The sequence below is a fragment of the Lissotriton vulgaris genome, chromosome 2_1, assembly GCF_964263255.1.
Source record: "Lissotriton vulgaris chromosome 2_1, aLisVul1.2, whole genome shotgun sequence".
NCBI classification, from domain to species: Eukaryota; Metazoa; Chordata; class Amphibia; order Caudata; family Salamandridae; genus Lissotriton; species Lissotriton vulgaris.
This window is the reverse complement of record NC_141687.1, coordinates 2,100,493,712-2,100,507,789: the sequence shown is the minus strand read 5'-3', so window position 1 is coordinate 2,100,507,789 and position 14,078 is coordinate 2,100,493,712. Positions and strand designations below refer to the sequence as shown.

Here is a 14,078-nt window from a genome sequence, read left to right as displayed (position 1 = left end):
ATTAACCCACGTATTGAGAAAAAGTACAGGCCTGCTCCAGTGGACCCCACCTACATCAAAGGCCAGCTCCCCTTGGACTCACTCGTAGTGGCCAATGCCCGCAAGAGGGCAAATTCACAAACCAGTGGTGACGCTCCGCCTCCGGACAAGGAATCGAAGATTCTAGAGGCGTCAGGGAAACGAGTGGCAGCGCAGGCTGCAAATATTTGGAGGATTTCCAATACACAGGCCCTGTTGGCTAGATACGACAGGGCACACTACGACACACTAGAACAGTTGTTGCAACACCTGCCTGATATGTACAAGGAGGGAGCAGAGATGATTATACAAGAAGGGAAATTGATTTCGAATGCGTCCATCTAGTGCGCACTGGACGCAGCAGACACAGCAGCTAGGGCCATAAACACTAGTGTGATGCTGAGACGTCACGCATGGCTCCGCATCTCTGGTTTCAAGCCCGAGATTCAAACTACTCTGCTCAATCAGCCGGTTAACCCGGACTTCCTTTTTGGTCCCGAGGTAGACACAACCCTCGAGAAAATAAAGAAAGACACTGAGACAGCCAAATCCATGGGGGCTCTGCAATCTCAGCAGTTTCGGGGCAGTTCCTTTTGTCGCTCCGGTAATAGGGGAGCCTCTAGAGGACAGGCTTTACAGCAGGCCCCTACACCAAAGGGAGCACGCAATCCACCTACACAAAGAATACCAGGGGTGGATACCATGGGAACAGCGCCAAAGGCAGAGGACGTGGGAATAACAACGCCAGATCCTCCGCTCCCAACAAACAGTGACGCCCTATCACTGCCCCCCGACCATCTAACACCTGTCGGGGGAAGACTCCAGCAGTTCCTGCCAGTCTGGGAAAGCATTACCACAGACAGGTGGGTGAGACAACTTATCCGTTACGGCTATTGTCTAGAACTAACCTCCACCCCCCAACATACCCCCAAGGCACCGTCCTATGTCCGCAGAGCACATGCACTTATTGCAGCAAGAAGTACTCTCCATGCTGCAAAAAGGGGCAATAGAACTCGTGCCTGCAGAAGAGCAAGGTACAGGGGTGTACTCTCGGTACTTCTTAATCCCAAAAAAGAACAGATCCCTGCGGCCCATTCTAGACCTCAGACCCCTCAACCAATACATCCTTTCAGAACATTTTCATATGTTAATCTTACAGCAGGTCCTGCCGTTGCTCAGTCAGGGCGACTTCCTAGCGACACTGGACCTCAATGATGCATATTTCCACATTCCCATTCACCCAAGTCACAAGAAATATCTCAGGTTCACCATCAACAATCAGCATTACCAATTCAAGGTTCTGCCTTTTGGGGTCACCACTGCCCCCAGAGTGTTCACCAAGTGCTTAGCGACCGTGGCTGCGCACCTTCGCAGACAACATGTTCACGTCTATCCCTACCTGGACGACTGGCTCATTCAGGCCAAGTCAGCCCAGCAGTGTGACAGCCACATGTCGCGCACAATTCACCTCCTTCACAGTCTGGGGTTCTCACTCAACTACACAAAGACACACCTGCAGCCAGCCCATGTGCGACAATACCTAGGGGCAACCTTGAACACTCTGACAGCAACAGCGCAGCCGAACTCTGACAGGGTCGACAGCATGCAGCTGCTCATTCAGAGGTTCAGACCTCAACAATCACTCCCAGCGCAGGTGTTCATGCAACTGATCGGTATGATGGCATCCTGCATATTCATAGTCCCGCACGCGAGACTGCACATGCGTCCCCTTCAAGAATGCCTAGCGCGACAGTGGAACCAGGCTCATGGGCATCTAAAAGACCTAGTGTTGGTGACCGGTCGTGCTTACAACTCTCTGCATTGGTGGAATCCACAAAACCTTTGCAGGGGACGACCGTTCCAAGAGCCTGTCCCACAAATAGTGCTAACGACGGACGCATCTCTCCAGGGTTGGGGAGCGCATGTCCTCCACTACACGGTGCAGGGACTATGGACAACACAACAGCAGAAAATGCATATCAACCTGTTAGAGCTGATGGCAATCTTCATGGCACTGAAAGCGTTCAAGTTGCACCTATGCAACAAGGTTGTGTTGATCCGGACGTACAACATGACTGCCATGTATTACATCCAGAAACAGGGAGGCACACACTCCCCGCAGCTATCTCACCTAGCCCAGAGCATGTGGAAGTGGGACATTCAGAGGAACATCTTCCTCATGGCGGAGCATCTCCCGGGAGTAGACAACCAGATGGCGGACCTGCTCAGCAGGCACAGTCATCAGATGCACGAGTGGGAAATCCACCCCTCGGTACTCCAGCCATACTTCCAGCAGTGGGGTCATCCAGAGATCGACCTCTTCGCCACAGAAGAGAACGCAAAATGCCAAAGCTTCGCCGCCAGGTTCCCACACCCGCAGTCTCAGGGCAATGCGATATGGATGAACTGGTCAGGCAGATTTGCGTACGCCTTTCCCCCAGCCCCACTCATACCGCTGGTGGCGCGCAAACTGCGTCAGCACTCCATTACGCTCATCCTGGTTGCTCCAACGTGGGCACGGCAGGCTTGGTACACCACGTTCCTGGAACTTTCAGTGGTGCCTCACCAACGGCTACGCCTCACTCCCAGCCTCCTCACTCAGAGCCATGGAGACATTCAGCACCCAGATCCTCAACAATTGAGCCTAGCGATCTGGCTCCAGAGGTCATAGAGTTTGGCTACCTCAACTTGCCCCCTGAGTGTATGAACATCATCAGAGAGGCAAGGCGGCCTACGACCAGGGCGTGCTATGCAGCCAAATGGAAACGGTTTGTCATTTACTGTTCCAACAATGACATTAATCCGCAAGATGCATCTACGCAGAACATCATATGTTACCTACTGCATCTGTATCAACGCAACCTAGCGTATAGTTCCATCAGGATACATTTGGCTGCTATAGCCGCTTATCTTCAGAACAGACAGCACCATTCACTCTTCAGGGTGCCTGCCATCAAGGCCTTTTTGGAAGGCCTTAAAAGAGTGATCCCTCCCAGACACCCTCCTTCGCCTGTCTGGAATCTAAATATCGTTCTCACCAGGCTCATGGGACCCCCCTTTGAGCCTCTCCATTCTTGTGAGATACAGTTTCTTACTTGGAAAGTGGCCTTTCTAATAGCCATCACATCGCTGCGAAGAGTCAGCGAGCTTCAAGCCCTCACAATTCAAGAGCCCTACCTACAAATTCATGCTAATAGGGTGGTGCTGCGCACCAACCCCAAGTTCATGCCAAAGGTGATCTCGCAGTTCCACATTAATCAAAACATTGAACTGCCAGTTTTCTTTCCAAAGCCTGACTCAGTGGCAGACAGACTTAGATGTCAAAAGCGCTCTCCTGTATTACATCGACAGGACAAAGGACTTTCGCAAAACTAAACAACTGTTTGTTGACTTCTCTCCACAACATAAAGGCAACCCTATTTCCAAATCAGGTATAGCCAGGTGGATAGTTAAATGCATTCAAATCTGTTATCAAAAAGCTAAACGCACTTTAACAGTTCCCCCAAGGGCGCATTCCACACGCAAGCTAGGGGCATCCATGGCTTTCCTGGGTAACATTCCTCTAGAGGATATATGTAGAGCAGCCACATGGACCACCATACATACATTTACCAAACATTACTGCGTATATGTACACTCCAAACAGCAAGCTGCTGTAGGACAGGCTGTTCTCAGAACTCTCTTTCAGACTACTGCAGCTGGCACGGGCAGCCGCCGATAAGGAAGTAACTGCTATTTATTCTATGCACAGATATGAATTCAGCATCCCACATGCCTCGAACGGAATATGCTACTTACCAGTATGCATCTGTTCTTGGCATGTAGGGCTGCTGACATTCATATCGCCCACCCTCCTCCCCGGTGCCTGTCGCAGCTGTAGCACTCAGAATAATTCTCAGGCATGGTCATCACTTACTCCATCTCTGCCACAATGGCGAAAAACAATCTGAGGATGGAGAGGATGCCCATGCGCACTGTAGTCCAGGGGAGGAGCCACCTATCACGTGATACTTCAAAGACTCTTCCAGGACAACAATGTGCAATCATCCGGACCCAACACTAGGCGGCGATCTATGCACAGATATGAATGTCAGCAGGCCTACATGCCAAGAACAGATGCATACTGGTAAGTAGCATATTCCTTAATCTAAATGTCGATGACCAGGTTCCCTGACCCAAGGGCGTCCTGAAGACGTGGTTGTATGGTTATTGCACAGGCATCCCCTGTTGCCACATAAACGCGGTATAGTTGGTAGTGAACCAAAAAATTAAAATTAAATGTAAACAATATGATCCCCCGTTGCCACATAAACGCGGTATAGTTGGTAGTAAACTAAAAAAATAAAATTAAATGTAAACAATATGTTAGTAATAAGGGGCACTTTACTCCTTAAACGCCTGTGAATCATTTGTGTGCAGAATTTTCTACAGATTTGACTTAAGTTTTCACCTTGTATGTTCCCACAGCTCCAAGAAGCCCTCCAATGGCCGTGAAGGTGGCTGTGATCGAGGAGGGCACTGCACTTGTCTCTTGGAAGCCTCCAGAAGGCCTGGAAATGTCTGTAACCAGCTACACAATTTTATATGCGTCCAAGAAAGCATGGCTCGGGGGAGAGTGGCAAGTGCTTCATATAGATGGTAAGTTCTGATAGTTAAATTACGCTCAAGCTAAAGTAAAGCATTATGAGTCGTGGGAGTATTAGAGGCAATCATCCAGCAAATTTACTGCTATCCGCTTGAAAGTGGGATTTTTTTAAATGCAAAATACCAACCATTCAACTGATTAGAATAGGTATTCAGTTTACCAGTCTTCCAGAAAATCACATTACCTTTGGCTTCTGCATTTAAGAGTAGGCAAGTTAAAGGGTTTTAATAATGCTCTTTCTTTAATGTGCACAAATATATTATTAAATTCCATTGAATGGACCCATACCATATGCACAAGTCTGCAACTCTGCAAAAAATTAGATCCGCCAGCACTTAACCCGATACACAGAGCACGATATGAAAAAAGAAAGCGATACAAATGAAAGACACAAAATATTATGGTGTCTCATCACCCCGACTCTCCTATCACCTGGTCACCAATTTACTTTGGAGCAAAAAATGTATAGGTCTCCGAGCCCTAGTCTTTTCAGAAAAAATAACCTGGCATTTCAGTGTGTGTGGTGGCAGCAAATCTATTTCATTTACTCTACATTCGTTCTAAGCTGTACATTTCTAGAAATAACTTCTTGGATTTCTTTAATTTCGCTCTGTGTCAGACAGCAGCACGAGCCAATTAGCCATAGAGCAAGATGCATATCACAGCGAGGGTGACGAGCCCAGAAATATGCAGACCCGTTGACGCTGCCCCCGCAGTGGCACGTTTCACGGAGGAAGAGATGGTAAACTGGACCGTTCTGCATGCCACGAACCCTCTCTTTTTATGGGTTCCAAAGCAGGATGGCCCAGCAGGCGACAGATGGAAAGCTATCAATCTCGATTTATTGAAAGCCAATAAGCATCGCAATCGCTATTCCTGTAGTTTGGCCTGTATTTCATTGGGCAAAGGTCATGGAAAAATTCTAGCAGCCTGACAGGTTTATGGCTAGGGCTCTACCATGCCAAAGGTTATGTCAAAAAGACACGTGATCCAGCTGTTGGGAATATATTGGGAGGTATCTTGTTGCAAACTGCTCAGAAGGACTGTAGAACTTGCATATTTTAAGCAGAGGTGGTACATGCCTTTGTAGAGGGTTTTCATTACAGGGAACCTCCTCTTGACACTTTAATTGAGGGGGTCGGGTATTTGTAATTAGTAGGAGCTCAACACGCCATAGCACTGCCCTTCAAGCTAGGTGCAGGGTGTATATTTGACAGTTTGTACATTTTAAAGAGCACATATATGGTCCATCGCGTACCTTTCTTCCAGAGTATATAATACATGGACAAGTGTCTGTATGAAGTTATAAAAAATATCTAATTGCGTCCCTTTCAAGTAGCAGTTTAGGAAATAAAGCTTTTCCTTTCCTCTCTGAATAAAGATCACAATTCAACAAATAATAGGCACCTATTTAATGCTTAATTGAAAAATTAAAAATAAGTGCAGGGGCACAGAGTTTTTCTTAGGAGCCTTCTGTTGCCCCTTTTAAATGTGGGTTGGCCAAATTACAATCCAGCCTAGTCTTAATTCCTCCTCGTGCCCTTTTTTTCAGCACCCCACATTTCCTGTTTCTTTTGTTTAACCTTGCAGGTTTCTTTTCATGCCTGCTCTCTCTCCTAGCCATAGTTTTCTCATACTTCTTTTTCTCCTTTTTTCTTCATTTTATTCCTCTTTACTGCTATGAGCCAAAGTTTGAGGATTAAATACATGCCCCAGTCCTCAAAAATGATTGGTGCCCACCGCCTACAACCATTGGTACACATTAAGCACTGCAATCCAGCCTACTTAATACAGCATTAGCCCGCTGCCGACGACTATACTAGCTGAACCTCACTTATATGCATGAGCCGTAGGCGAGGTTCTATAGGGCGAGGGCCAGTACAGCTCAAGGTATAGAGGCTATAATGCTTTTAGAACATTCCACTCACTAAGGGTAAGAAAGTTGTAAATTTAAAAGGGAGAAACAGAAAACAGGTTTTGGAGCAGAAGATCTATAAAGGTCATTAATGGCCCAGAGCCACCCCGTCTTGAATGGAACTCCCAACATTTCACTGTTCTAATCATATTTTTTACAAAATACGTGTAGTGGCATACAAGTAAGAGTCTGCGTGATGCTTCAGCTGCACTGCTCAGCTGCTGTATTCCGGTAGATGTCACACTAAGCGCAGTGTCATAGTGAGGATCAAGATCTACTTCAATTGCTGAAGAAGCCATTTACTACAAAAATACATCTCTTCCTTTACCTGACATATCAGCTACTACTAAAGCATGGATTTAAACTGAAACTCGAATGCTTTCAAATAGAAATATATGTATGTAGCATGTGTTACTGTAGGTACACATTCTGCATACTCCTGTCATCTGGTGTTGGGACTAGACATTTGTAAGTTGTTTTTCAAGTCACGTGGTATACATTGACTCCCCCCTTAGTTGGCAAAGCGCCTGGACACCAACGTTTTTTTGATCGTCATCAGGCTTGGTTGTGTATGACTAGGGCTTCAAGTTAGACTCTCTACGCTTCTGTGCAGTCACACCCGGTCTATTTGTCTTTCATACTTGAAAAAGACATCATTCATAAACTTTATTCTGAAACATCTCCCGGAGACCGATCCGCCTTCGGCTCAGGAACCAGCTAGGTCTCTGCTCTCTTTAAGCCTCATGCCTCTCCTCTTTGACAACTTTGCAGTGGAGGATGTCCAAAGGGTGATGGAACGGAAGCCCTTTCAGAACTGTCTTAAACGTCACACAAAATTTTCTTGGACAGACCACCACCTTTGCTGGGGCAGCAGTGCGCTTTACAAGTACAAATTCATTTCATTTCATTTCCTCTGGTTTCGACTCTGAGCACAAAGATCATCATACAGCCATTGATTCTATGGTTTTGATCCTCAAATCAAGAACTTGGCAAGGAGCATGAGTATAGCTGATGTTGAGACACATACCAGGTCTTCTAAGAAGCTACTTGTCAAGGGAGAACACCACACGAAGGGGTCAGACGACAAGCTTTTTAACAGTCGTACTATGAAGGATCTGCCTGGGCTTCTGCTCTCTGGATGGCTTTGGTCTCCGTTGTATAGTTTGCAGGCTTTGTAGAACGTGTACATTCAGTTGTATGCAGTGCTTTTCAGAGAAGGGGCTTGTTCTGAAATAATGACACTCTAAACAACATTATTTGTTTTTTGTTTTTTTGACCCTACATAAGTAATTTTGCAGCCTACCTGCAGACAACAGAAGTACCCACATTGTGTCTCCGTTCAGGCACATAAATTTACACTGGCGCCCCAATGCCACTAGTGCTCACGCACAGAAATAGCACAGAAATACAAACTTGGGGGTTTATGGTCAGAGCCAGACAGAAGTGTCCAGTATTGGGGCTTATGCGTGTCTATGATAGATGTGTCCTTGGAGTGCTGAAGGAACTGTTCAGTTAAACACAGTAATTACGTTCACATCCACATAAATGCTCTCATAGGTGTTGGTACACAGGCTGAAATGGAAAGTGAAGTCAGAGTAGACGACTCCGGTAAACATCCTCCCCCCAGAACATTCTCCCCAATGATGGGCTGCTCTAGTGACGTCACTGAGTATACCAACGTAAAGCACACTACATCAACCATTTACTATTTGTATAAATTCATTGAAGACAAACTAATGTGTCTTTCTGAAGAGACTTGGAGGTAGTGTGAATGATAAATGACGCAGTTGTAAGAGTGTGTACAGGGGCTTGGCTTCCACCATAGCATATGCTTTTAACAGTTGAACTCATGCTTGCAGACAGCAGTGATCAAATAATCAGTAAAGCTCTGCCAGTTCTCTCGCGCACTGGTAGGTGGGTCTGTGTGCACATTGTAATATTCTCACAATTGCACGACTGCACCGGACTGGGATAAGGATTCACATCTATCTTTGAGGGACAGTCCGGGTCAGTCCCTGCGATACATGGCATTAAACTTACCTGGGCTTTTAAGGAAAAGGCCTTATGTTGTGCTCTTAGTGAGTGATCCATACCAGAGGCAAACGGGTTGGTTTGTTGCACCGAAACTACCCCTCTGCAAATGCGCTTCCAAGGGAAAACCCATAATCACGGACTCCCCGAGGTCTTAAGTCAAAACGACTCATAACACAGACCACAGAAATCTGATCTATTAATGCTAGTAAAATAACATAAACTGTATAGGCGTGTTTGGGGCCATACCTCGGCCCCAAAAGGAACTGATACCTTTTTATATCCATATAATTTGTACCACTATTTTTACTTCTCTGTAATTAAGGGCCAGTAAGGCATTGTTTCTGCAGTCTATTTCCTACTTCACGCCCGCCCTGTGCTAGCTACTAACCCATGTCCGCCTCTTAGCGTAAGCCTTGGCTGCTCGTCTTCTCTGCCATGGGGAGTCGAGCGCCTGAAATGGAGTAACTGGTTACCTAACTGGAGTCCAGCAGTGCGTGTGCTTGCACACCCCTCCCTGGCAAAGGTCTGGGGACACTGTCGGTATGCGTGGTTGATGCAGACCCAAATAACACACCCTGGAGCTCTCGAGCCTTGCATCTTCCGCTCCGAAGGGCCCGGCCGAGTGATACCGCGCGCACGGCGCACGTGCGTCACCCGGAGCGTGCCCTCGGCCGGACCCTCCACGCGAGCCCCGGATGCGGCGTCTCCGCGCGCAACTGAACAGAGAGTTCTTGTTCGTCCAGGGCTGATAAACGAGGGGCTGTTTGCGCAAGCAGGGCTTGTTTGCAGCAGGAGCCATCTCCGCGCGCCCCCGCCTCCCAAGAAGAGTTTCTTACTTCACACATCTTGACGCTGTAAATCAGCGCAGATTCCAGAGCTGTGTGAGAGGGCACTGGGTTTCAAAGGCGGCATTGAGAAAGGGCCTGCCATATTGGAGCCTGACCTTTGTCTGGTGGCGGTGTAAATATTACTTCTCAGGAGGGACGGATAACTCGTGCTCTGCTCCAAGAATGCAGTATCCTGATGAAGAAACCGATGCGCTTCAGGAGTTTTAAAACTGTGTTTGCCTGAAACGCATTCCTTTGTTTGAATTTAACAGGCACGTTTCACAGGAACGTTTCATAGGAACGCATGGCTGCCTTTCTGCACATGTCCGCTTTATTCTACTGTTACTTGGGGCCTTGGGCTAATGTCTATGTGCCGCGCAAGGCATTACACCCTGCCATGGCCTATTGCTGTTTAACTAGCTCTTGGGGTAGGGAAGGCCTCTCAACCTAACTTCTCTTAAGTTTACAGGCTAAACAACCGAGGATACCCCACCCCCTAAGTACCTTTCACTACCCAGAGGCCCTGTAACTCGGCCTTCCTCTGTTCCAGGGCTTCTTTCTGCATTACTCGACTCCCAGGCTTCTGTTGCTTTCAAATGACTCATGCGCTTGGCTCTAGGTACTGGTGCTTAATCTAGGGCTCTGTAAGGAAAGTCCGCTTTTCATCTACCCTCAAGTATTGGACTAATGTTACTGATTTTAGACTCTGAGAGTGCATTGAGGCCTGCTAACCAGACCTCGTGCCTGTGCCCTGACCTTAAACTGATATGTTGAATTGGCTTATACCCAATTAGCTAAGCTAGCTTACCTGTAAATCTGTATTAGAGGGTGCCCGGGGCAATTAAGTTAGAGAGTCCGGCTAGCGATTGCAGCACTGGTTGTGCCACCCAGGGTGGGGCACAAGTAAAACAGGACTCCAAGCCTACTATTTGCAGGCTGGAAGAGCAGTTTAACTGCTAGCCTGACTTTGCCATTTAAAGAAATGGCAAAGTCAGACTTCCCCCTGGTATATGCATAAGCCATCCCTATGGCAGGGTTATCGAGTCCCATTGCCGGGTACAACATATTCCACAGGCAGAATATGAAACTTTGCATGTTTTGTGAGTGAAAACATGAAACTATTGTTTTTATTGTGGAAAAGCTTGTTTGCCCAGTTGGCTAGTGCAAAGTTTCACGCTGACCCCTCAGCTGTGCTAACTCTGGAATGGTGTGACCTAAGTGGATCATCCAAGGTATCCAACAACTCGTTACATAAAGCCTTGATTCTCAGGTCGAAATTAAGTTATAGTATACAACTTTAGCAAAGTTGTCACTTTCTTGCCTTCATTACTCTGTGTCCATCCAAGGGTGTTCTCTGGAAGGAGATGTCACCTCCCTCCTGTAGGAAGCCACAGAGGTGTTGGCCCAAAAGACGAGCTTTAAAGGATAAACTGCCTTTGAAGGGCAAATGGGTAACATGGCAGAGGGGCTGCTCCATTGCTTAGGCAGATAGGCTGGCACTTGGGACAGGAGAGGGAAAAACAATTGTCAAACCGGTTTTCCAGGGGCATGTAGCCACACCTCAGGTTTAGGCCATGGAGCTCCACATGCTGGAAGAGGGGTCTTGCTTTATTGCAAGTGGATAGAAAGGTGCATCCTGGGATGTCCATATGCAGCACTATGTAGGAAGTGTTCATCAGGTGAGATGGAACCTGGTAGCCCATTGGCTACCAAGGGCATTTTCTCAGCATTAGCAGGGCACCCCTTGCACCTCGAACTCAGATCTCGACTGGACTGGACGAAGGACTGAGAAAGGACTGCACTACTGTGGAACCAGCAAAGAGATGCTGCACCGGAGTGCACTGTACCTGTTGAACCTGGTGGAGGGACTGTGCGTGCTGTGTCCTGCTTGAGAAGTCCTCTCCAGAGCCCAGCCAATGCCAAGAAGCTCCAAAGGTCAGTCAGCTTAGAAGCCTGCTGGGGGAAGTTGGTAGCCCAAAGTCTTCAACCAGCCGCCAGCAATCTCCGTGAAGCACCAGGCACCAAAATTTGATGCATAAAGTTGCACCAGTTTGCTGAGTCTGTGAGTGTTGTTGGGAGTGAAGCTGGGACCCCCAGAGGATGAGTTATCGACCCAGGAAGGATTGGCCTGGGATTGCAATATTGGACGACAAGTACTCCAGTAGGGACTGGCACTGAGAGGACTTTGAGGGACGTCAACCCTATGACCAGGACTGCCTCACCCCCTTTGTGGACTGACGAGTAGTCGAAGTTGACTGCATCGCATCCACAGAGTCCTTTGAGCATCTTCTCAATCCTTCATCCCTTGCATTAGTACCAATTGCATAGGAAAGCAAAGTATAAAAGTGCCTGGACCCAACTGAAGACTACTTCACATGCAGAGGGAACTAGTTCTGAGGACCTGGATGAGGACCTACTTGAGTTTGTCGCCTATAATGACCACATTACAGCTACCCTCAACTTTGTGGTAAAAAAGTTTCTAAGTGTCAAATTTGTTGAAATTGACACTGCTTGTTAGTGGTTGAATGAAATAACTTGACTTACTGTACTTGTAAAGTCTATATTTCTGGAACCCTCTGGTGGATCTTTTTCGTTGTGGTGTCTAAAAACACATACAATTCCAGTATATTTTTATAAATTGGTTTTCTTTTGCGTCTCATTGAATTTTTTCCTCAATTGTATTGGTGCTGTTTAAATGCTTGACAGTTGTTCCTCTGTGTAAGTCTTGCGTAGAGCCACAGCTACTACCTAGGGTTGGGCCAAAGGTTTAACAAACAAAACCTAAGGATTCTAAAGGGGTTGGTTCGTGGTACTACACTGTGAGGTCACACAATCACACCTTAAAATACACACCGATTCCTCACAGTTGTTCTTACTTTCATAGGGCTCAGTCACTTTTAAATCCCGGGGCTTTGCAACTAGGCCCCACCATTCTCACACAGCAGTGAGTCTCTTACAGCACCCCATCTTTATCTAAAGATTGTTCAAAGAACAGTGACTCTCCCAGGAGTCTGTCACTTTTAGAGGGCTCTGTCATTATCCCCAATTTTAGAGCTATGCTAGAGATCTCTTAGTACCTTAGATCTCTTAGTATTGCAGGTGGCTTTTAATATCCTATAGCTCTATTGTTGTCTCATGTCTTGGTAACTACCTGAGGACAATATCGAACCTTAAGGATATGCAATTTTAAACCAACTAAATCAGGAATCTAAGGCTTTAGTTTTGTTAGTGTTGGGGTGTTACTAAGATGTGGTACACAACCTTTACAACGAATCTTTTACCACGCACTACCATTACAACGCAGTAATTACAACGCAAACCATTACAACGCATTGCGCTGGGGGGCGCTTTAGGATAGGGAATAAGTTTAATTTACTACCCAACACCTTCCCTAGTGTCCAAGGGGACTGGAGTTGGAGTAGTAAATTAAACTATTCACTATCCAGCACCCCAAAGCGCTATGCGTTGTAATGGTATGCGTTGTAAAAACCGCGTTGTAAAGGTATGCGTGGTAAAAGTATGCGTTGTAACATCATACATCCCTAAGATGTATCTGTCTGTATGGCTATTTCTAAACACAGTGTACATCTTCAGTGCAAGATCTCTTGGCGCTATTGGGTACAAAAAGTATGCTGCAAAGAAAAAGCTGTAATTAGGTTTCAGGCAACCAGGTCTTGGCAGTTTCTGGGGAAAGTATGATAGGTCTGATTTTTTCCTGAGTGTTAAAAGGAGAGGTTTCCACAACCTTGCAACTTGCTGCATGTAGGATCTACCACCCCACTCAGAGCTCCTCACTTTAGGAACCCTGATGAGAAGGTTAGACGAAGACGACAAACTGTGCGAATGCAGATATTTAGTGAATTGTGTTAGCTAGAGAGAAGTAGAACGGTAAACCTGACACATTAGGCGGACTTACAACATCTTTTTTAAGGTTACTCCATGCAAGTTTCTGATTTTGGTAGAGATGTGGTAAGATATTTCAAACTGGATAATAATGGTTGTAGAGCCTTGAATATATTGACAATTGTGTTTTGATTTTAGCTTAAAAATGCACTAAGAGCAGAATGGTCTGAGAATTGTGTAGCTGATAGTAAAGTGACGTCCAACTGGTCTGCCATCCTTCTAACTAGACAAACTAGAGTGGGACAAACACCAATAGACTGAAGTTATAGACTTAAGGATTATTTTCTGTCACTAAGAGCTTGGGTTTTGAGGAGTTAAGCTTAAGTTAGTTGGTACTTATCCACCAGTGCACCTTATCAAGCACTGCACAAGTGACTGGAACTACATTTCCTCCTGGTTCTGAGTGTTAAACAGAATCTGGTTCCCATAGGCTTATACGTAAAATGAAAAGCCTAGTCTGTGCAGCAAATGGCCACTGGCAGAAGATGCAGGTTAATAAGAGAAAAAAGCAAGAATCCCGTAGTCAGTGGTGCTGATGTGTTGGTGTCAAGTTGAACCACAAGATAGTCTGAGAGAAAAGATCAAATCCAGTTGAATGACTGTCCCTGGACATAAACACTTACAGTGTCTGTAATAGTATCTGATGCACAACAGAGTATTGCTCATTCTTACAAATTAGCTGGAAAAGGCTCCCTCCATATGTAGGTAAAAATCTATCTAGTTTTTTCAGATCTAA

The 14,078-nt window shown here is 46.3% G+C and overlaps 1 protein-coding gene across 1 annotated transcript in view; it reads left to right on the top strand.

Moving 5' to 3' along the window:
• PRTG (protogenin) overlaps positions 1 to 14,078 on the top strand; it is a 179,280-nt gene that overhangs the window by 156,704 nt on the left and 8,498 nt on the right. The window contains exon 15 of the mRNA XM_086959017.1: positions 4,486 to 4,656. Coding sequence (XP_086815143.1) covers positions 4,486 to 4,656 — 171 coding nt within the window. The remainder of the gene's footprint in view (positions 1 to 4,485; positions 4,657 to 14,078) is intronic.